The sequence below is a fragment of the Balaenoptera physalus genome (genome assembly GCF_965194825.1).
Source record: "Balaenoptera physalus genome assembly, chromosome: 4".
In the NCBI taxonomy this organism is placed as follows: domain Eukaryota; kingdom Metazoa; phylum Chordata; class Mammalia; order Artiodactyla; family Balaenopteridae; genus Balaenoptera; species Balaenoptera physalus.
Window position 1 is genome coordinate 36620922 of NC_138891.1, and position 25596 is coordinate 36646517.

The window sequence follows — 25596 nt, forward strand, 5'->3', positions numbered from 1 at the left end:
GGCAAATTATAATGTTTGCATTTGAAAGTTCATAATCATGCTCACATTCAATATTCTTATTTTCATAGGCCTTAGCAATTAAAGAAAGGATCGGCTATCCTGATGACATTATTTCAAATGACAACAAACTGAATAATGAATACCTTGAGGTAAGTCTTCATAAAGACTTCACTGCTGATGCCTGGGGCTGGTGGCAATGTCATTTCTAGCTATGGGGGGGGCAGAAATTATGTGAAATAGCCTACACCCAGAGGTCTTATTATATTGATATTAAGCCTTTAACACTGAAGCCAGAACTATGTTTGTTTTAGTTTTAGCCTATTGTTTCATGGGCTGGTCTGTATTTGGTTTTGTTATTTTGCTTTCCATATATTCCATTTTAAGAGTAGTGATAAAAATCTGGTGTTTTTTAAAGAGCATTAAGACATAGACATTTAAGTGATGAACAGGCAGTACTCAGGCTTCTTATCTCATTTTATACACACCTGAAAAGTCAGATCTTCAGCTTTCCTTCCACTTTCTAATTATTCCTCCACTGGGTAAACCAGGTCATGCCTTCTCTATTTGAAAAAAAAATCTACTATTTGAGAATGGGGAACTATTTTATTCCCCTTTGGTAATGTAACAATGAAAAGAAAACAGAGTTGATTGAAGTCATTACAGTATTGATTTCAGACTCAGCTAAAGGTCCTGTTGTTAACCTTGCAGTCACCACAACTACTTGAAACCCTGGTGACAAGGTGACCCTTTCCTAGATCTGGGGATGACAGCGATTCCTAATCCGTTGAGTACACGGGAGTTTGCAAGGCACAGTGTCCTCTTTTCTTTTTCCATTTGCAGAAAAGCTTGACTTTTTAAAAAAATGAGCTGGCTGTAGCATGTGAGTCCCTGGGGCCCTTGTGCAGGAGTCCAGTGGCTGAGCACATAGTCTCACAGCTGAATTGCTTGGGTTCAGATCTCAGCTACACCTCTCACTAGCTGGCTAAGAGCATAAGCTCAAAGCCGGACTCCTAGGGTTCAAATCTCAGCTCCATCACTCATTAACTTGGGCAAGTGACTTAATTGTGCTTCAGTTTCCTCAGCTTTAAAATGGTGGTAACGGCCCACCTTCATAAGATTATTATGGGGATTAAAAAATGTGATATATGAAGTTCTTATAACAGTGTTCTTATAACATAGTAGGTACTAAATATGAATGCTTTTATCTTGTCTGTCCTGTAAGGATGAATATCAATATGGAAAAGCTTGTTTGACATTTAGTTTCATTTGACTCATTACAAAAGAATAGACTGAAGTAGTGATTCAGCCAGCGCAGCAGTGATCTGTAATATAGAACTAAGCTAGTTGGAACTTAACTTTTCTTTGGCAAGTTTTAATGTCCTCTGTTAACTTTATTAAGTAATAGAATTTAAGAAAATATCTCTTCATGCTATTTAGCAAAAACTTTGAAGATACCGGTTTTAATATTTTTCCCCAAATCTTTTAAATCAATATAGTTGAGCTACAGGGAAGACGAATACTTTGAGAACATAATTCAAAACTTGAAGTTCAGCCAAAATAAACAGCTAAAGAAGCTTCGAGAAAAGGTGGACAAGGATGAGTATGTATATTCCAGTTTTCTAACATGTTCATTTGGAAGAGGGCCTTTGTCGCATTAAGAGAAAGAACCTGACTTAGAATAATGTTAGAAGGTGTAATGTTCTCTTTCTGTTGAGTACTTCTAAGAACATCTAAGAATGTACTAAAGATGAGTCAGGGATTTAATCAAAATTTAAACTTTTTTCATTAAGGCGTCCTTAGACTACCTTTGGTTTCTTCTCATATTATTGTCTGTCCCCTCTACTTTGTCTGTGGACAGGGCTCTCAAGAACACCTTAGCCTAAGTAATCCATAGCTCCTTCAAGCCTTCTCTGAGGCTGTATTACTGTACTCAGCATTATCATCTGCCCTCAGCCCCACCTGTGTTCTATCGGTCCGTCATCCTGCAACTCCATCCCCTTCCTAGATTGCTCCAGGTAACACTTCTGTCAACCTTGTGGTAGCCAAATATGAGATATCAGGAATCACTCTCATTCGTAGTTTTCAAATGCTCTTAATCTCTGCTTACTAGTGGCATGAGTACATTGTAGTAACTATTAGCTTAATGTTAATTTTTCAGTTAAGTGGATGTGTCTAACATATTTATCAACATAAGTGTTTATGCACTTAAATCCCTAGAACTGCTTGTGCTTTTAGCTCCTAGAGAACAAGGGACCATTCAGCACAGTGCTGGACACATAGGAGGTTTTCAGTTAAAACTAAATTAATGAATGAGTGAGCAAGTGAAAAGTCAATATACTAATTTGATTTCTGTGGTAACTGACACAATACCATACCAAGTCCAGGTGTCACTGGGAACTGGGAGAATCAAAGGTGAGCTTTGATTGTATTACATTACATTACAACAGCAGAGAGTATGGAAGGCGTGTTATAATAAACTGTATCACCAGGAGGGAAATGTGCCAAGAAAGGTACAAAGTGCAGAAGGACTATTTGATAACAGGGCTCTTCTATTAGTAAGCCAAGTCCAGGTTGGACAAAATTCCTAATATGGAAATGCCGGTTTATTTCAATCCGTGTACAACATTTTGAGCCCTTAAGGTACCCCGAAAAAGAGATTGATTTCTTTTGCTGACCTCTATGTTTACACTGGAGCAAATGTTATATTGTCTGGTGCTAAAAATGAGACAGCAAATGTCACAGAATGTTTAGTGTCCCAGGTGGGAAAGAAAGATGGAGAATGGGCACGTATGGTTTGTGTTATAGTCGGTTGTCAATCCTATCTCTAGAAACAAATAAAAAGTCATCAAGAATAATATCCTGTGGGAAAATTTATAATCTGAGAAGCTCCTTATAAGTCTGAATATTTTTATTTCTTTAAAACTACATATAGTTACACTTAATGGTTGTTAGCACTGCGTAAAATATGTACATACAAATATCATCAAATATTCTTTTTGAAAATAGCTAATATAACCTGCACCCACCTGACGTCAGAAGATTTCTTCATAATTTTAAAAATAGTTGTTGAATTATTGCTTGATGTTTTCTTTAGAAGTTAATATAGTCCCAGCTCCATAATCATTTTGTAATATGGTGTGCAGTTTTCATTCCGTTTTATCGTATGTGTTGATTTTCTCTGAGTCTTTTTCTCTTTACTATAGATAATCAAAAGTGACAGTTGTATATAATATTTAAATGAATATTTGCTCAGTAGCATGCATAGCTCAGTAGTACTTTGGATCCTTTCCATGAGCTTCTGACTGTTAATCACAAGTGCAATATGACGTATAAGGTCTTCTCTGCCATACCAGGCTAGTTTTTCTTCCTTCCCCATCTTCTACCTGTGTGCTGAGTACAAGGGTTCAAAACTCAGGCTGCACTTTAGAGTCACCTGGGGCAGAAACAGAGACATAGATGTAGAGAACAAACGTATGGACAGCAAGGTGGGAAAGTGGTAGGGTGGGGTGGTGGTGGGATGAATTGGGAGATTAGGATTGACATGTATACACTAATATGTATAAAATAGATAACTAGTAAGAACCTGCTGTATAAAAAATAAATAAAATAAAGTTCAAAAAAAAAAGAAATAGTACTGATTCCCCAGCTCTACACCACCCTAGATTGTGATGTACATACCTGTAGGTGGGGACCCAGGTATTGGTATTCTTTTTAAGTCCCATGCCCCCTTCTCAAGTCAGAACCCCTGCGTTAGTGTTTGTTCCTTTTTGTGTTGACTCATACTTGCTCATATTCAATTTTGTGAAATTTTTTTACAAGATCATGTCTTTAATTTGGCAATTTAGCTTTAAAATTTAGTGTTTGTCTTCCAAAATATTGGAAGTACTTTTGACAGTGATTGCATTAAATCATTAGGACTGTACCCTGTAGATCACAACATAATAAAAGTTCTTCCTATTTTATTGAGTTTTCTTATAGTGAAAGTTTTTGACTTAATTTGTACCTGCTTAATAGCAATAAAGTCACTATGTTTTCTTTCCTTTTTCATATAACATCAAGTTCAAGTCCTCACTGTGTATGTTCAGGCAGATAACATCTATTGCTTCTACTTTATTCATGTAGCCTGCAGTTAACTCAGAGAATTACATTTTCAGGTGCTCAAGTCCTCACTCCCAGGGTCTTGCAGGATAAACAGGTGTCCATATCCACAGTAGATGAGACAGAGATGAGAAAAGCTATTGATTATAGTAGGGTTATATTGTAGGGTATTATAGAGAAATGATGATGCATTAAATTTTCAAGGCAGCAATTAATTTAAATAAATTCAGTCAATTAACCAAATAGTGAACTTCAGGACTTTTTCTTTTCTCACTCCACATGCTCTCACCGGGCAAGCTCGTATACTTATTTGCATCTTCTACTATCATTATGACCACTGAATATATGTATCTGGCCCAGGTCTGTTTGCTGCGCTCCAGATCCAAATGTCTAGCTGTCAATGAAACATCTCCATGCAGGTGTTCCATTGACCCTACAAACACAGCATTTGCCTTTTTGAGCAAAAATTTATCATCTTTCTCCCTTGATCCCCCTAGTTTCCAACTTCTATCTTATTGCTACCAAGACAGAAACCAGGGGTTCATCATCCTAGACCAATCCCTTTCTATCATCTCTGATGTCTACAGTGATACCTACTTCAAATCCCATCCAAAAAAAAAAAAAAAAAGTTTACATCCACCAGCTGCTAATTAAATATTTTATAGGCATGAGGGGGTGTGGATCTCCATCTTAACCATCTCCATTGTCATGCCTTAATTCAGACATTTCTCATTGTTCAGCAGAGTGATTATAATATTTTCCTAACCTTATCATCAATCATCTCACAGTCCTTCAATTAACTCTCCATGCTACTGCCTTAGAGAGCTTTTAAAGACACAAATTGAGTCATGTTATTTTCTGATGAAAACCTTTCAATACGTTTGTTTTGCCCATCTCATGAAGCGTGTACAGGGCTCTGCGTACCTCCCTGTAATAGCACTCCAGAATTCCTTTAGAGTCACCCTACCCCACAGCATTGCCCCAAATCTCCACCCACAGGAATTACTGTAAAGTCATTGCTGCATCTCTTCCTCCTCCTTATCCCTTACCTTGGGCCACCCTTTCTGCCCTGTTCATTTAACAGAAACCTACACATGGTGTGATTCAACTTGAGCGTTATCTCCTTACTCATAGCACCCCCTTACGTTATTCTCTTCATCTTGTCCCTGTGCTATACGTTACACACATTTTAGTCACAGCACCAGTACATTTGATTACATTTAGCTGGACTAGGCCTTGTTGAAAGCAGAAACCATGTATTTGTGTCACCAGAGATTGAACATTGATGAGCAGAATGTCGACCTTTCCTCAATGATGATGGAGTGAATATTGATAAAATTGCCAGTTTGTAATAATGCTTATAAAGTGAACTCAGCCACTAAAGTAAATATTGACACATGCAAGCATTTCACCATCATTGTTGGTGAAGATGTCCAACATGATCTCTGCTGTTCTCTCTGCTTAAAAATTCAAAAAATTAAGGAGGTCAGGAAGTCTGCATGTGATATGCCTGAGTTAATCATCTGGCTAAAAGGACTTCTGCCCATTTGAGCCCCTGGCAACTGCAAAGGACAAAGATTTAAATTTAAAAGGCTCTTGGCTCATGTGGTTTCTGAGTGCCTAGCTTGTGTTTCCAAAATTATCTCAAACATCATGTTCTCTGGGGACTTAATGACAGTTTGTAAAGAGTTTCAAACACATCATGTTATCAAATAGTAATAATGTTAAATTGAGACTGTAATATCCATTGGCAAAATTACTTAGTGATATATCTAAAATGATTTACTTCCAGTAACATGATTATTCACTTAGACTCCATGGAACAAACGTAAACCTCTGAAAAGAAACAATGTACTAGAACAAAATAAAATGAATTCCTTTTCTTATTTTTAGACTTGATATTATTTTGTTAGTTTCTCAGGACAGAATTTTCTGTAATATAATTGGGACAGATAGTGCCAGTGTTTGTAAATTATGACCACTGAGCATGTGGAGTTGCATTTTGTAAACTACGAAGACTTATTTCATTGCTGCTTCTTTCCTGCTGTTGTACATCAAAATAAAAACAAGCTGACATTAACAGCAGCCAGCTCAATAAACATTTTATCCAGCAGCTACAGTGTGCAAAGCACTGTGCTAAGGATATAGCACAGTAATTAATGAGTAAGGATAAAGAGGATAAAGTAATGAGTAAGACTCATAGCTTGTAATCTAGTAGAAGAGGCAGGTGAGCAACAATGAAAGCTGATAGAAAGCAGAGTTGGTTGGTGCTATTACAAGACAACAAAGTGCTAGGATAGCACTGTTTTTTAAACCACAATTAAACCTTAACTTATTAGTAAAACATTCTCTGGAAACAACATGTCAGCATTTAAATTAATATTGAGGTGAACAAAGGATTCACTTAAAACAAAACCAGACAAAATGGTTGGTTCATTTCTGTCTTCTCCTTCATTGCTTCAAGTCTACTGTCTTTTCTAATCTGGGCTAATTGAATGTTTGCAAGCCCCTGAAATGAGTGGTGGTACTGAGGTTGGCAGCCCAACAGCTGTGGCTTTATGTGGTCCTTCCTGAAAGGCCAACACCACCAAAAATAGCAGGGTGGCTGGTACCACCATAGTTTTGCCACTGCCGTGAGTTACTATCACTTTTTCGTGTCTCAGTTCTGCCAGTTACTATCTGTGGCCTTTTAAAAGCCATGAAGTTTCCTTATTTATAACATGAGCAGGTTGATTTAGACTCCATAACATCTCTAAGGTTCTTCCCAGCACTAAAATTTTCTGGCCCTTACTGTGAAGTTTTGACAAGAGCCAGGATGTTTTACTCCCTGGCTTCTCCACATCAAGTGACCCAAGAGAAAAAGAACATGTTCTTGGGAGGTAGGGAAGCACCTCACTTCTTTCTAAAATATCTCTTCTGATATTTCCCCTTCACTCATGTTTCTAGACTCAATCTTCTAATTAAGTCTGTATCATTGAACTTAAAGAAGAATAGTTATAGAGGACTTATGTGGGTAAATGAGATGGCACACAGGTGGAGAGTTGATAGGACCTGTCCAGGGTGGGCACGCAGAGTGCTGGAGACTTGGGACACAAGTGACTCTCCATGATGTAGATGTATGGGGAAGATACACCAAACAGATTATTCGGCTCATCAAGTACTACTCAGCCAGAAAGACAGAATAACAGATAAACTGAACTTGGACAAGTCACTCTAATTCCCTATGGCAGTATCTGCCCTGGTGTGCCCATGTTCTACACATATTGTAATAGATTAAAATGTTAGAGTTCCATCTTTTAGATTCCCATTAAGCCAACAGACTATGCAATTTTTCAACATGTTTTTGGGTTATAAGCAAAATACATTTTACCAGTAAAAACATTTCTGCATTTTAATTAGCACCCAAGCAGGGTTTTGTTTTCAGAGGGGGAAGAAGAAGTAGGGAGGGAAGATAAAAGTTAAAAGGTTTAAACAGGGAGAACTTTGCAAAAGAAGTCTAGAACTTTATACCAGTGTACCCTCTTGAGAGGACAATGTCCAGATAGTACATGACTTCCAGTTTCCATGGCTCTCTACAGCCTGCATAACACCTAGGCTTAGTGCCCTCCACCCTCCCAGGGTCCCAAGGATGAGAAGGGTCAGTACTCTTGGGGCTTGGAAGGACCTACTGATATGCCAAGACCCAAATATGTATTGAGTGCCTATCATGTTCCCAACGCTGTGCTAAGCCCTAGAGATACTATTAAGAACAAAACATGAAATGCACAATTGGGACTACATTGAGCTTAAAAGCTTCTGCATGGTAGAAGAAATGAAAAGGCAACCTAAGGAATGGTAGAAAATATTTGCAAATCGCATATCTGGTAAGGGGTTAATCTCCAAAATATATGTCACTCCTACAATTCAATAGCAAAAAAATTAATAACCCAATTAAAAAATGAGCTAAGGATTTGAATAGACGTTTCTCCAAAGAAGACATACAAATGGCCACCAGGTATATGAAAAGATGTTCAACATCACTAATCATCAAGGAAATGCAAATCAAAACCCCAATGAGTTATCACATCACTACCGTTAGGATTGCATATTGTTTTTTTTTTTTTAAAAAAAAAGACAAAAAGTGTTGCTGATGATATGGAGAAATATGAACCCTTGCACAAATGGTGGGAATACAAAAGGGTGCAGTAGCTATGGAGAACAATATGGAGGTTCTTCAAAAAATTAGCTATAGAACCACATGACCCAGTAATCCCACTTCTGGGCATATAGCCAAAAGAATTGAAATCAGGATCTCAGAGAGATATTAGCACTCCCATGTTCACTGCAGCACCATTCACGTTAGCTAGGATGTGGCAACAACTTGTTTCCATCGACAGATGAAAGGTGAAAGAAAATGTGGTCTATATATGAAATGGAATACTACTCAGCCTTTAAGAAGAAGGAGATTCTGCAGTATGCAACAACATGGATGAACTTAAGAACATTATGCTAAGGGAAATAAGCCAGACACAGAAAAATAAATACTGCATGATTCCACTTCTATGAGGTATCTAAAATAGCCAAACTCATAAGATCAAAGGAGAGAATCATGATTACTGGGAGCTGAGGGGAGGGGGAAATGAGGAGTTGTTCATCAACAGGCATAAACATTCAGTTAAGCAAGATGAATAAGGTATAGCATCGTACCTAAGGTCAGCAATAATGTATTGTACACTTAAAATGTGTCAAGAGGATAGACCTCATGGTGAGTGTTCTTACCAAAATTTTAAAAAAGGACAAAACATGGGACATTCCTGCCTTCATGGAGTGACTGTCTAATGAGCTAGGCAACAATGGACTTATAACATCACGTTATATCATTGCTGAGGGTTATACAGGATGTAAGAGCTTTCAATTCTTTCCTGAAAGATCGCAAGGTTATTCTTAACCAGGAGAACAAGTACCAAAAGAAAATTCTGACAGAAAAAACCCACCCACCCATATATGTTCCAAATCGGGCATTTCTCTGAATTTGGCCCATGACCCACGTGAGGGCACACGTACATGCATGTACACACATATAGAGTTATTGAAGACTAAAAAGATGGAGTCTTGCTGCCAAACTTAGAACCACACACAACCAACTGATGACTTCTAGGAAGAAAATTAGAGTAGCAATTTGTGTTGCTTTCTGTTGAAAGAGAAGCGGATTCTCCCAGTGTCATGTCAGCATAGGAGTCCTGGCTCTCACCTCTCAGAGGATCAGGTGAGTCACTCAGAGTACTTCAGTCATGTAAACAACTCTTATGCAACAACAGTGAACAGTGGAATAGGCTCTTTGGTCCTACCGTGCTTTTGCCTTTGGGTAAAATATTGTACCTTAGGCAGCAGTGGAAAGAGCTTGTGCTCTGGAGTCAGGGCAGTGATGGGAGATGGGGGGTAGAGGGAGTGGGCAGTCCTGAGGTAAGATTCTTCCTCTGCCACTTATTCGCTGTGTGAACTTAGACAACCTACATAATACCTCTGGGCCTCAATGATTCCTTTATAAACTGAGGATAATAGCATTTACTTTTGCCTTGTGGGTCATTGTGTTGTGTATTGTGTAATGTGCTTGCCACATAACTTAGGTGTTCATTAAACAGTAACTGTTGTTGTTAAGATCTGGTCATGATGAGACTTCAGGGTGCCATAGAGGCCAGCATCCTAAAGTTTGTTAGGGAAAGGGGCAGCCCTAAATGTGAAGCAGTCTAAAAATGAGCACTTTCATTTTAAAAGAGAATGGCAAGGAGATGGCATTCATTTTTGTGATGAAATTTTATGTGTGATGCAGATCAACATGTTAGAAGTAGGGGATTTGATTGGGAGATGAGAGGGTCCTCTTTCTCCCTAGTTTATATATCCTTTTCCCAGTTGTATTGCTAAGTCTGTAAATAGGAAGAAGAGTTTGAGCTATGATGTGCCTTAGTTTCTACACCTGAAAATTGGAGGTGTTCTCTATCTTATATGTATGGTTTGAAAGGTGAATGAAAATATATAGAAAACCTTGAAGTCTTGATGAGGGAATATTAATAAATATAAAGCATTACAGTGGCAAGTGCAATTACAAAATGAGAATCCTCCTTTCCAGAAGTACTTGAGGAAGACAGAGAAAACCATTGTATTGTACTGCTGATTTCAAAGGAGTTGCTTCGAGGCCACAAGATGCTAAGAAATTGAACGCTTTCAGGGAAAGGGGCATTAACGATTTTGTTGCTTAAATTTTTAAAGTCACACATGAGTGAGCAAAAGAAGTTTTATTCCAGGTGCCTTTGCAATCCAGTGGGTTTATTATTTCCATAAGGCTATAGGATCAGTCTGTAGACTTCTGCTTTTCTTCCCTGCAGTAAAAATGATGTCTGTGTGCTTTCATCTCATCACCACATAGGTTCTTCAGGGTAATCAGAGATAGAAGAGAAACACACCTGGTCCCCCTCTCAAGGGTATTTCAGTTATATTTCCCAGCTACATTGTTAGTTCAGCTTCGAGGGCCATGCTGCTTATAATGGCCCTTTGTTCTACTGTAAGTGCCCCAAAACAAGAATAAGATTACCTGACAAAATTATGTCTCAGAAATTTAAAATAAAGTTTGCTTACTTCTTGCTTCCCCACCCTTCACTTTATACCACTCCTACACACATACCGGAGGCAGGAAGAGAATTCAAAGAACAGGGTGATATCTACTCCATCTCTCAGGTTCAATACCTGCTCTAGGAGATGCTCGTGTCTGGCCTCCATACTTTAAAGGTATCTTCAGATAACCTGCACTATCCATTATGTTAGTGGATACTTGGTTTTCTCTTTAGTTGTGCAATTTCTCTTTTCTATGCTGCTATTCAGGGTCAGATCTGTCTGTTTTCCATAAATGAAAACTTCTCCTGAAACTTTGAGGCTGCATCCAAATCAAAAGAACTTTCATTTTTTGTTACATCACCATTTACTTTGAAAAATATTTTCTTTGTCCTATTAATTTGGCTTTTATAGTAACATAGTGAAATATTTCATGATTGACCACAAATATTAGACATTGAGTCTGTAGCTGTTATCATCACTTTAAGATGTAATGATCCAATCACAGTACCTCAAGTTCTCATCATTCCCAGCGACAAAGTGCCCTGTACTTTTGAATCTGGGTAATTACCCAGAGGTGGTCTGAGGACACACTGTGAAAGATCTCAAGGAAGAAAAGGCACACACTACACACTAGTGCTCTGTGAACCTAACCGCCATAATTCTAATTTTATTTGAGTGTCCTGTGGTCATAAGTAGCTACCTATTTTCGTGAAGGTGTAATTCACAGTGGACATTTTAATATGTAAAACCCTCCCTGCTGGAAAGTTACAGACAGTAATCAAAGTGCAATCTTAAACCCCCTCAAAGTAATGTAACAGAAGAGCAGAAAAATCACTAAAACAAAAGGTGTGACATTTATTTTTACAAAAGCAATAAACATGAGATGGGTAATATAAACTTCATTCATCTGTGTCCTACTTCTGAGATCTGTTGCTATCTGAAACATTAGTTTCCTATATCTAGTTCCTTTCCTCTGTAATATAATAATTTAAAAAAAACAAAAACATTTTGAAGTGGCACCTTTTGTATTTCATTATTAGCATTGTGCCTGAGTCCAGAACCAGCAATTTGCATATTATTTGTTACTACCCATTAAAGTCCATGCAGAGTATACCATCACTAAATCAGAGGTTCATAATTGAACAAATGAGACCTGAAAATATGTTAAATTAATTTTTATAACAATTGAAATTTAATAATTTTAATAATTATAAGCTGTTTATGCATAAAATCTACTGCCATATTTGCTATTACCAGGGAGGAAGAAATTTTCCTCTACCCTTCTAGGATCTTCTGGCTGGTCTAAGAATTAAATTGACATGAGACAGATTAACAGGAGAAAAGTCAAACAAAGTTTAATAACATGTATACATGGGAGAGACCCAGGAAAACTGAGTAACTTGCCAAGATGGCTGAATCCCTCACCTTAAATACCATCTTCAGCTAAAGACAAAAGGAGGTTGGAGGAGTGACTGGAGACTTCAAAGGGGAGGAGGGCAATTCACATGGAGATGGAAAAGCAAATGTTTGGTAAACACTTGTTCTCTGGGTCATGCTGAGACAACGGGATACAGAGTGAACTCTGATCTCTGGGCTCTATCAAGTTTCTCCCGCCACACCTGGCCCATATTCTTTGAACTTACCTCTGCTGATGGCTCTATTCCAGGAACAGGACCTCTACCTAAAAAATTTTTAGGCAGTTAGGGGGCAGGTCAAAGTTTCTTCCTGAGTCTTTTGGGCCTTTATTTGTTTTCAGGTCAAAATAACCCTCATACCAAAGAGACATTTTGGGGTGGCAAGTTTTGCTCTCCTACACTATCAGAATGTTGAGGACACATCAGAGATATGTTTCTAAAGTCACTTCAAGGAACAGCGTTTCTCCTCAAGAGTAGTATGAGCACATTTCCTATTTTGCCCCTCCTGCCGGACAACCTTGAACCAAACTTGAGTCATAATAACTGTGTGAATATATATAAACATAGTCCTAATACATCATTTTCCCTGATCCTGAGTTTTATTTATACAAATGTTTTCTTTCATAATCTTTTGGGTCACACAAACAAAATCTACCTGTCCTATGTAGTTTCTGATCTCTAGATTTTAGACTAACACCCCTGGGATTACAAGTATATGTTTTTGTTGTGAGTCACCACAAAGCATGTGGGAAAAGGTGGAGTTTAATTAAAATAAATAAAATTATATGCTTGTAATCAACAACTTGCAAGAAATTAAAATATTGATGACTCAGCTGTGATGCAATTAGGGAGGACTGAGCTATCTGTCACACCATCCGGTCTGAAAATGTTTTCTGTTTGCAACAACAAAATCAAACCAAAGAAGAAACACATTGATCAACTATTCCCCCACCCACACCCTCCATCTTCAAAGTTATTTTCTTCCTAAAGAAAAATTCACAGAAATTCTATCTGGATTTTCTTTTCAAGTCCCAAATCCTTTATATGAATGTCTTAGTCCTGTTATTGGAGACAGAATTCATGCTTAATTAGAATTTATCAGACAGTTGTTATATGTGGCCCTCCCTGAGTTATTTTTAAGAGATCAAAATAGGACTCACATCTGAAATCCGACAGTAGTTACTGAAATTGTAGCTAAAATGCTGATTTAGGGGTGCTGACTTTGTACTGCTTACCTTGCAAAGCAGGGTCTGGAAACAGTTCTGATTTAACCTCATTGCACTAATTACTATAAACTCCTTCCATGAGTAGGATAATAATTGCCACTCTAATTGTTGCCCTAAAAGTGGAATAACTACAATGCAGCCATTAGATAATAATATATGATTGTCTTAAGTGTATGCATGTGTGCTGACATTTAAGGAGGTATCTGAAGTCAAGCAGTACCCATTTTTCAATGAGTATATAAGGATATGTGTAATAGTCTATTAAGATGGTAATATTACTCCTGTTGCACAAAAGTGTTTAACAGTGATTATTGATGTGCGGTCTTCATAACATCTGAGCAGAAAGACATGGGAACACTGGCACCATCCTTTAGCTTAACGCTGGCTGGGTGGTTGTTGTTTTTTTTCTCATTCTGTCTTGTATTATAGTTATTTATGCCTCTTTATCATCTCCTCAACTAGAGTTTTCTAAAGTCAGGAATTGTATTTTATAAAACCTTTAGATTCAATATAGAGCCTAATTCATGGCATACACAGACAAATCTACTTAAGAACCACCTGGATTTCATTTTACAGTCATTATACAAAAATATACCTTTGCTCTCGTAGCTGGTATGCCATATTTTAAAGAAATAATTTTAAATGGCAATAATCAGAGGCGGCACATTACCCAAAACTAAATACCTGCCAAGGGGATCTCTTAGTCCCCAAAAAGGCTCCTTGTAAACTATGAATTTAAAAAAATGTAATTCATAGTTTACAAAGAGTCTGAAATTTTAGCAACCTGTATTTCGATATTCTGTCAACTGCTCCAGAATTGTTGGCATAGTTTACCTAGTATCAGAAACACTGAGCTAAACACATTCCAATATAATTTTAATCCACTGCAGTTTCCAAAGAGATACATTAGAATGGGTTTTGTACTGTCGATTGCCTCCATTAAAAATTGATGCAAATTAAAAAACAGATTGCAGACCTGGATATATTCCTATATTTCAAGAAGTGGAAATACTTTCAATGAACTCTCTCACCTAGTGAGCTAATTTTAATTTGTTGATCATATTTTGAACAGAAAGTTGAGATTCATCTAGGAACAGTGATAATGCTTTTATTGTGGTGAGCAGATTAAATCAGATAATGCAGTATCGTTTGTAACAAGTTCTTATGTTTTCTATAGGTGGATAAGCGGAGCAGCTGTAGTCAATGCATTTTATTCTTCAGGCAGAAATCAGATAGGTAAGGTCTACTCCTAAATAATTATTTAATATTTCTCTGTTGTTCCCCAGCGGTAGTGCTTTGCGTGACCAATTTATTTTACTCCCCATAAAAGCACAGCGAGGCTGAGTTACGGATTTATTGAATATCCTCCTTGAAAGTAAATGCATCCATGTACCTCTTTTCACTATAATAGCAAAATTTAAATCAGTATAAATCACATTAAGTAGTTTTGTTTCTTTTACAATATTCTCATTTATAGTTGAATGGTTTATCATATTTCTAACTACTTTTATTTTATTTTTAAATACTTTTTAAAAGTCCCTTATATCTCCATAAAGTTATATTAACTTTAGGACTTTCTAAGCGTCAGCATCTTAAGTGGTTTAAAATTCCAAGAACCAAATTTTCAGAAATCCAGTTTTTCTGTCAATTTTGTACGCTGGCACTGGTAGAGATGGTCCTGTTCTGTATCATCTTTTTTTCTAGAAGACTCCAAGAGGCTCAGAAAGTTGAAAAGTCAATTATACTAGGTTGAACCATATGCAATTTTATTTATTAACCACTTTTGATCAAAAAAATTTTATATGTTCCCTAGTAGTAGTATCACAGAAATATGCATAGAAATTAATACATGAGTGAATAATATAATGAATAATGAAATGGCTTAATATAACTAAGATATATTTTTTTCTTTTCCTGGGAATACTGCGACATCTTGAAACTGTCTCTTAAGTACCTCACAAATAGACCCATTTTTTCCCAACGGTTTTTAGTATGTAGAAAGGCAACCAACTGATTCAGTACTTCAGTGGGAGTATTCTAAACAAAGAGTACAGGCAACTTCTCCAGGTGTACTCAGTCCAGCCCTTCATTTCTAAGTGTAATCAAGAATCAAGAGGGAAGATAAAATTTGATGACACTTTTCCCCATTGCTTTTATTTTATTTTTATTTTATTTATTTATTTATTTGGCCACGCCACGCAGCTTGTGGAATCTAAGTTCCCCGACAACGGATTGAATCCGGGCCCTTGGCAGTGAAAGTTGTTGAGTCCTGACCACTGGACCACCAGGGAATTCCCCCCCACCCCCATTGCTTTTAAACCAAGGAAGTGTTAAATTAAGAAATCATCCACATTTTCTTCTAGTATTTTTATAGATTTTTATTTTTGGAGCAAATCTTTAGTCTATCTGGAATTTATTTTGGTACATGAGATGAAAATGAATTATGATCAGAAAAGTTTGTCTTTATGTAACAAATAGGTAATAAGTAAGGCATGTGTACTGGGTTAAAGTCAGTTAGTTCGAAGTCTAGGGTAATACGTCTCCCACATAGTGAAATGATTACCTAAACCTAGATCAGAGCCTGTTTAATGATCAACTCAGAACCCATGCAGTCTATCCTTTGTAATGTATTCCTAGACACCATTCAGACCTTTTCTTAGAAGCGCCATTATCTTGGGAGAGTCTTCACTTTGAAGACCTCTTGAGGTCTGTCAGTGTAAGATCTAGTTCATTGTAGACTTGGACAGAACAGGATAATTGACTTTTAATGGAATCCCAGGACAAATTGAGGTGGCCTTGACTTGAATTCTGCATTAGGGCAGACTAAGGGATATTGCTTTATTTTAATCCAGCGCAGGATCCTATCAGACCTGACACTGATTTATCCCCATAGGAAGAGCCATACAGACCTTCTGTGGGAACATTCTGGCATGTTCATCCTTTCATTTCTTCTCTAGAGCAGGTCCACCCAGTTTAGGTCAAGACGGGCCTAGTTTGGCTTTGAATTACCCCGTATCCCTGAGGCTGGCTCAAAATTGGTCCACCTCAGAGATTCCCTGATCTGAGAAGACCTGGGAATGTTCTCATTTTGAATTTAATACCCTCAAACCAAACAAGCGTACAGCAAAAGGAAAAAGAAGGTAAAAGTTGGCTAACATTTCACAAAGTAGACAAATATCCTCTGAATAGTCAAGAATTGGCTGTGATAAGCATCCTTAATATATAAGAAAGACCTTTTAAAGATACTCAAGATAAATTCATATGATGGAAATAAGAAATCGGAAAAATTGCTAACCTCTTTTCATATGCTTTTCATATGCTTATCTGCTAATAAAAGCAGTTCAGAGAAAGGGAAAGTGTCATGCAAGAGGAGAAATATTTGACATGTGTACATTTTCTCCTTAACAATTCATTTAAATCTCTGAAGTGGGGATTGTCTTAACTAAAAACAATTGAAGATCCAGATCTGTATCTTTCTTCTTGATAAAAGTGTATTTGTGTGTCTATCCATACCTAGACATATAACTTTTGCAGCACTATCTTAATGAACTTGATATGATGTGCATTACAGAATTAGAATTGGTATAGAATAACATGTCTCATAAATGATCCTCCCACCTTCACACAAATACCCTAAGCTAGATCACATACAATTTCTCATGGGATTAGTCTTTTTATGTTATGGTGAAAAATAACTTGTTTTATTATTGTGTAGGGAGTTATTCATATTAGTAATTTCTACTGTTTAATGCAATTCCCACCACTTTTGTCATAACTCACACATGTAGGCTACATTCCAATTTTTATGCACCCTCACCACTTCACATAAATAAAAAAAGCCAACCTCCAGGACAGGAAGGCATGCTGAAAGTGTTAAATTCTCTTGTTCCTATTCCTTGCATAGTTACTCCATGGAACTTTAGGAATCTTTCATGCCGTAAGGACAGCTGCGCTTGAAAGTTTTGTCAAATGTTTCTCTGTAAGTTTCAGACACCACTCAATCATCCTATTAAACTTTCAGGTCGTTTCCAAGGAAATGATCAAGTCACTTGGGAAGTCTTACTACTGCTGCATTCTCCTTTTTCATTAACAAGAAATTTTTTTCAATTTTAGGAAATTTATGGATTATTTAGTGTATTCAGTCTGGGTGATCTATGACTACCTTGACATAATTAAATTTTCTAAAGTTGTCTTAGTCATTCTTAGGAGTCTTATTTTCAGACCTGAGAATTAAGAGTAAATGTTTCTGAACATATTGCTATTTCATTTAATATAAAAAACAATGTTTAATTTTTTCCACCAAAATTGAGTTTATCTGAATGCACTCTGAGCTTTATATCAAAGGTTCTAAAGTCGAATTGCTTGCAGCCTTAAAAAAATAAACCAGGGCAGTGAGTGGCTGGGGGTGGGGAGAAACAGCCTTTTGTTTCATGGACCAATGACTTATTTAATTAACTAACTTGTTGACAATCATGAACATAAAAAATGCACAACTAAGCAGTTGGTTATTATCAGGAGTTGTGATGTCTACTAGTAACAGTGATAAGGCTAATGGGGAAAATCCTCATCATAGACATTTAGCTGACAGAGTAAAAGGAGAAATCATAATTTGCAAAGTTGAGCTTGAAGACTAGTATTTAATATGAGCCATGAAAATCTTATCACTTGCCTGAAGAATGGCATATCAGGGTATAATTAAAGCAACAGGATCTTTACAGTTAATGTTTAGTCTTGATAGCACATTTCATAAGAGCATTTTATATAATGGATGGATTTTAATCAAAGTACATAGTGTGGGAGATAGTGTTCACTTTAAGTTAATAAAGTACTGCACATAATTTTTGTACTTCAAGCTAAAAATAATTTCTTGGCACTGTTGATAGCTCAGGCAGCTACATGTGAGGTATAACGTTCATCAAAATTCTCCAAGGACAAAAGTATTTTTTTTGTAATTTTGTCATTTTGAATGTTATGGCAACTTTCCAGATTTTTTTTAAAGATCTGGAAAGCACTTAAATTGCCCAGTGTATTTTAAAGTCTCCTCTGTAAATATCTAATATTTATCCCTGAAACCCTTGGAAGGTTATGTCATACTCACCCCACCTGAATGACAAAGAAACAACATTTGCTACTCTGTATTAGCTAGGTCTTAAATTTCTTAAGGTCAGGGCCTTTCTCTTGTACTCTTGATATCCCATGTAGCAATGGCCCGGGGCTTTGCATGCATAGTAGGTGTTGAAACTAATGATTTTTTTTTCAGTTATAGAACATAATGCTTCAGTGGATACTAGAATTGTAGAACATGAAAGATAAAATTACAAAACCATGGACGTTATGAGGGAAGGGGAGAGTACGGGGGAGGCGGAGAAATAGAAGACCATAGAGACAAAGGCCAGGAAGAAGAGGCTGTATTTAGTTAGGGAGCAATGATAAGCCATCAAAAGTGTTTTAGCAGAGGAGAGATAATGACTACAGTGGCACTTTAATTGGCAGACAAGATAGGTTAGATTTAGGATAGATTGTAGTAGGGTGAAACTGGAAGTAAGAAGACTGGTTAGGAAATTAAGTTCTTGAGGCAAGGAATGAGGGTGTGAACTAGGAAGGTGGCAGTAGGACTGATAGGAGGAGATAAACAGAAGAGATGCTACTGGAAAGAAGGTACATGACCTGATCTTTTCCTAAATAGATCATATGAGACTTTGTAAAAGAAAGGAGACATCGAAGATAGATAGAAAAATGTTCAGTTTGGGTGATTGAGACCCTTCACACGCTATTAGCAGAAATAATAAAGTCAGAGTGATGGCTTCGAAGGGAAAATGATGGGTTTGATGTTTGACACATGAAATTTAAATAGTGTGAGACACCTAAGTGTAGAAAGTTAGCAAGTTAAGACAGATGTCAGGGTAGACATAAAAATTACAGTTTTTTTTATTTGCAAAATCTTTAGGACATCGTAGGAAATTCACTCATTCATTCATTCATTCATCATCATGGATTATTCATTTATTCAACACATTTCCTGAGCACCTGTTATGTTCCAGGCACCATCCAGTTTCAGGTGCTGGAGATAATGAACTGAGAATTCAAATGGACTCAAAAACAAACAAACACATGTATGTACAAACAAATCTCTGCTCTCAAAGAGCTAATATTTGAGGTGCCATGGGGACAGACAAGAAAAAGAAGGACCAAACAACCATAAATAAATAAATAAACAGTCATACATGCCTTGATGAAAATAAATAAGGGTGGTGTAATTGGAGGATACTTTCGATTGAGTGGCTCTGTTTATTTACTAAGCTATTGTAGATGGATAAAATATTAGACACATTAAAAGTAATACTTCCATTATTAAGTAACTATTTCTCCCAAATATTTGCAGTGGGGAAAAGACCTTCTGAATGAAGATGATAATTTTCCTTTGCTCTAAACTCCTTACAGTGGGAAAACAATCTTAATAGATGTTACAAAGTCAGTTATGATTATAAATCGCAGATGTGGTGCCACTCTGAGATGAACTCTTCACTGTCATCAACAATAAAAGATCTGCATTTGTTTCTATCACAGAAGATTTTTGTATACAATTATAAGTGAAACTGACATACTGGAAAACAGCTCAGCAGGCAAGAAGCCAACCCCAGCCCTGTCATCACAGAATAAAACCACAAGTAGTCTTAACTATCTTCTTTCCTCGTAGTCTTCCCAGCTGGCATTCTGCAGCCCCCGTTCTTCAGTGCCCAGCAGTCTAACTCATTGAACTATGGGGGCATCGGCATGGTCATAGGACACGAAATCACCCATGGCTTCGATGACAATGGTAAAGTGCAACTGATGCTTTTCTTTGGCTGAGGTATACCCTAGTAAACCTCATTAAGAGTTATTATAATTTATCAATACAAAAACACATTTATTCATCAGCATATCATTGGTCTAATCATCACCACACTTTTAGTGTTCCTTTTAAATTGTTGCTTAAGAAGATCAGAATTTTCTAATAGTGAGGTTAGCAATGTGTGCTTTTTACTCTGACAGAATAAAACAAATATTCACATTGAGAAAACATTGTGATATTTGTCAACACCAATGATAATGTTTGGTCTTATTTCATGATTGTTTATGTCTTATCTCTCTAGACTTTTAGAAGGCAGAGTCCATGTCTTAAAAATCAGATGTAAACTCAGAAAGTAAGGTGCCCACAGGACTTTTAACTGCTTGTGGTCAGGGACTCTTTTTTTTGCTGCATCTTACACCTACTACCTAGGTTCAGGGCCTTGAAAACAGTAGGCAATTAAACGTTTACATGCTGCCCAAAACGCAAAATAGTTTTAGAAATGAAATTTGAGAGGAATGGAAGTAAGGATGTGAAATATGTAAAGAGGTAATAGTTGAAGTTATAACAAAGATCGATTCACAAGTGGAAAGAAAATAACAAGAGAACAGTAGAGGGAAAATAATTAAGCCTTAATCCAACTTTAGAGAGCCAGAGGAAGAAAAGGAGACGAGAAAGACTTAACTAAGCTTCTGTTAACTCTAACTATACAACAAACTTCACAGGTAGGTATTAATACTTTTTCCATTTTTCAAACAGAAAAATATAGACGCACATAAGACTTGCTCAAAGTTACAAAACTGGGAATTGGTGGAACCAGGATGTGGGTTCAGGTAGCTTGTCTTTATAGCCCTTTTCTTATTCACTACATCATAGATAACTGTTTAAAAGATAATAAGATCAAGTATCAAACATATGACGTATATAAATGCTGCTAAAGCTCAAAAGGGGAAAGATCAATGTAGTTAAGATTAGCAACGGGGAAGGGTTGGGCAGAAGGGATAGTTAGGGAGTTTACGATTGACATGTACAAACTGCTATATTTAAAATGAATAACCAACAAGGACCTACTGTGTAGCACAGGGAATTCTGCTCAGTATTATGTAACAGCCTAAATAGGAAAAGAATTTGAAAAAGAAGAGGTACATGTATAACTGGATCACTTTGCTGTACACCTGAAGCTATCACAACATTTTTAATCAACTATACTCCAACATAAAATAAAAAGTAAAAAAAAGAAAAAAAAAAATTAGCAAGAAAGCTCCAGGAGAAAAGGTGACTTTTTCTTTGTACTTGAAGTATAGCAAAACTATGAGTCTGCAATGTCTAATGAAGGGTTTGAGATATGAAATGAATGCCAGAGTGAAATATTAACATCTTCACAATCTCAAAGCATCAAATTAAACAGATTTGGTTCAGGTGAAAACCATCTGACAGAAGCAGGTCATGATTTCAGGAGTGTTTGTCTGGTGGCCTTGGCTGAGACATCAACAGCCAAGTGGGTGAAATACCTGGATTAATACTAAGACACAACAGCAAAGAGAGCCCCAGCAGCCCGGGTTTCATCAATTCTGGATGAGAAAGCAGAACAGTTTATCTCATCATCTGTCCAGTTTAATGTTCTCTCACATACTGGTATTTCAGTCCTTGCACTTTGAATTAAAGATATCTTACTGTAATTGATTAATTGTAATAAGTTCCCATTTTAGTTAAATAAATATATATTCCAGGCAGAAATTTTAACAAGGATGGAGACCTCATTGACTGGTGGACTCAACAGTCTGCAAATAATTTTAAAGACCAATCCCAATGCATGGTGTACCAGTATGGAAACTTCTCCTGGGACCTAGCAGGTGGACAGCATGTATGTCATCAGCATTCTCTTGAAAAGTTATATTCAATCTTAAGTGAATTATTGATGCTTTCTTAACAATCCAAACATAGTTAAGGGTCTTTAAGTGTCTTTTTTTTTAACAGCTCAATGGAATTAACACACTAGGAGAAAACATTGCTGATAATGGTGGTATTGGCCAAGCATACAGAGTGAGTAATAATATTTTCTTCCCCTTTTAGTGATTGGAGTGTATATTGATCATATTTAATCATTCATTTAAAGCCTTTTGCAAAAGACATATAATGTAAGCAATAAATGGATGACTAGAAAATGGAAAATTCACAAGGAGAAAGGGGATTGTAAATACGCTAACCAGAAGGGGCAATACAGTTGATATGATTGAGCTGAATACCAGTCTCTAAGCTTTGAAGAAGCCAAGCAGAAAAGGAAACACAGAATATTTGAATGATAGAATTGAGATAAGCAAGTTCCACAGAGGAGGCGATATTTTTCTAAGAAGTAACCTCTGAAATAGTTTTTTTAGAAAAGATAGTATATAGAAAGGTTTATTTCAGAGTCATTGATTGATGTACTGAGCATGACCCTCAGTTTCATGGCAGATGAAGCAGTATTTGAGAACAATAATCAACATAAACCACAGGCATAATATTAAACTACAGTCCATTACAATGACAGTGAGGGACTGAAGTGATATGGTCCCAGCATGTGGCCTTGTAATGGTCTAAACCATTAGACTCAGAGGAATGTATTGTTGGAGCATCCCTTAGAATCTCATTTGGGCTTCCATTCATTCTTAACATTCGACGATACTTTCTGAGGGCTTTACTCTGTGTTTGGCACTTGGTGCTGGAGATCCAGCTTCGCACCCTCCATACAATATGCCATTATTTGATGATTTGAACAAGGATTAAAGATGGTCTAGTGGATACTATGTGCACAAGAAAAAGTAGGGGTTTTCACAAAACAGTGGAGGAATAATGGTCTTGGAAGCAGCAAGAAGTGAGCATGATTTTGAGTTGTTTTCCCAATGCTGAGGTAGCCCACATGTGGGAGAAAAAACAGAGTCTACTTGAGAGGGTACAGGGTACAAGGTGTCCACAGGATAGAATCAGGCTACTGACATAAAGATGGATGGAATGTTCATTGGAGTGGGGGAGGATATAGGGTTATTTGTTCTCCATCGAGATGTTTGGGTTGGAGGGGAGGAGGGAATATCAGAGCAATGCGGGAGAGATGACTGGTGGGGCCTGTGACTTGGCAGTGACCCTGGATGATCCAAGTGTGAGGCTTGGGAGATTAATCTGGCTGCAAAGTTTCCAAAAGGATGAGTTCCAGCCAAGTCCTGGGAGATGGTAGATTACTGCTTCTTTGAATACTTGGAAATTTTTTTACTGGATACCAGACATTGTGCATTTTACCTTTTTGGGTGGTGGATATTTTTGTTTTCCTCTAAATATTCTTGAGCTTTATTCTAGGATGCCATTAAATTCCTCAGAAATGGCTTGGTCCTTTTAGATCTTGCTTTTACAATTTGTTAGGCATGTCTGGGGTAGTGCTCAGTCTAGGGATAATTATTCTTCACTGCTGAGGCAAGAACCTACAGTGTGAATCTTGAGGTCTTTCATTCTTGTCTTGCATGATACCAGACATTTTTATCTCTAATCCTTTTCTGTGGTTCCTTCCCTAGCCTTGGGTAGTTTGCTCACATGCATACTCAGGTACTCAGCTGAATACCTGAGGGGCCATTGATCTCTGAGAGTCTCTTTCTCTGCAGCTTTCTCCTCTTCATTACCCTTTCCTTGGTGTCCCTGAATTCTCAGCACCTTCTCCTCACCCTCTCAAGGAGTCCGCCAGGATCCCACTGGGGTTTCCCACTCTATTTTGTGGCCTGGAAATGCTCAAGTCAAAAAGCTGGGGCAATCGTAAGGCTCCTCCTATTTGTTTACCATCTCCCAGAGATGACTTTCCTTTTTGCCTGATGTCTAGTGTCATGCAAACCATTGTTTAATATATTTTGTCTATCATTTGGTCGTTTCAGTGGGAGGGTAAATTCAGTCCCTGTCACCCCATCTTGCCTGGAAGTGGAAGGCATTGGGCCTTTTAAACTCCATGGTGATTCTAATACCCAACCAGATTGAGAATCACTGCTGTAAAAATTCGGTCAAAGTCTGGGTTAAGGGTACTTGCATGGAGATCCTCATGTAGAACAAGTACAGATTTATAATAATGAAGCAAATTACAATTGTGCAAATATGTTATTATACATGAAATCTTGACTTGTAATGCTCCCTGCTAGATTGTGAGCTCCCTAAGAGGAAGAGGATCAAGTCTTTCCCATATCCCCAGCATCTTTGCACATTACAGACTCAATAAATCTATGTTGATGGCAAGTAAGAAGAAAAGAAATATATCTTCTGTGTATCTAGTATCACCTTTCTTTGTATTAAACTGAAACTAACACATCTCAGAAAGTTTGTTGTCAATCCCTTTCTTAAGTGTATTTAGTAGAGGAAAACTACATTTTTCAATAGTGTCTATAGATCCTTAAGAATTAAGAAAATTTCCTGATGTTCAAGTAATCTAAATTCCTTCTTCTTAATGCGACTGAGGTTCAATCTATTTTGCCCTGTCTTCAGGGGGCCATAATAATTGCACATCCTTATTCTTAGAATCATAGGGTGCTAGGCCTCTAAGGGCTCTCAGGAGACTCCCTTGACTTTTGTCAGGAATCACTCATATGAAGTCTGGTGTGAGTCTCTTTTGCTGAGAGTAGTAACCAAGCCAAGTACAGCAATTACAGACTCCCTTGGCAAGCTTTTCTTCCACCTGGCTAGACTCACCCATCTATATAACAACATTTAGATAAGTTTTTCATCACTATTTAAGTCATCCATTCATTCAGCTAACATTTGCTGATCATCTGACATATGCTAGGCTTTTATCATCTGTTAATCATTAATCTTGTTCTTTTCAGAGCATTTGTAAGTAAATTCTAGTTTTCTTTCTAATCCATTAAATACTTGTAGGTTGCCATAACTAAGTATATTATTATGGTGATTCTGACATAAAAGGTTAATTACTTGGTTACATGATCTTTGCATAGATTTATATATAAATTTGGAAATTATAAACATCATGTTTCTCTTTCATTAACTGCCTAGGCCTATCAAAATTATGTTAAAAAGCATGGTGAAGAAAAATTACTTCCTGGACTTGACCTAAATCACAAACAACTGTTCTTCTTGAATTTTGCCCAGGTATTGTATCCTTCTTGATTGATAGATATGAAAATCATTTTGAGTTATAATTTCATAGTAAGTTAGATATTGCATGCTGAGTTTTCTTGTTTTAATCAATTGTGACAGAGCATTTGATTGACTAACTTTCATTGTGCGTAACAGACTGTCAGACCATATTAATGATAATTATGTTCCTGGCTGCCTATTATTGAATATTATTTGAAGAGTAATTGGTTGAGGAATGCAGAATTCCAATTTAATTTTTACAATAGGAAGTTTGCTTTTCCTCCAGATTGCCCAAACAAATAATCCTTGATGGAACCTAAGTATGCTGCTTTCTTTTTTC

The 25596-nt window shown here is 37.0% G+C and overlaps 1 protein-coding gene across 5 annotated transcripts in view; it reads left to right on the forward strand.

Annotated features, from left to right (window-relative positions):
* The window catches only part of MME (membrane metalloendopeptidase), a 91034-nt gene that overhangs the window by 53687 nt on the left and 11751 nt on the right, over positions 1-25596 (forward strand). For all 5 annotated transcript variants that reach the window (XM_082459551.1, XM_082459554.1, XM_082459553.1 and 2 more), the window contains exons 15-21: positions 69-149; positions 1497-1600; positions 14505-14563; positions 20025-20144; positions 21887-22020; positions 22134-22199; positions 25173-25268. In XM_082459551.1, coding sequence (XP_082315677.1) covers positions 69-149; positions 1497-1600; positions 14505-14563; positions 20025-20144; positions 21887-22020; positions 22134-22199; positions 25173-25268 — 660 coding nt within the window. The remainder of the gene's footprint in view (positions 1-68; positions 150-1496; positions 1601-14504; positions 14564-20024; positions 20145-21886; positions 22021-22133; positions 22200-25172; positions 25269-25596) is intronic.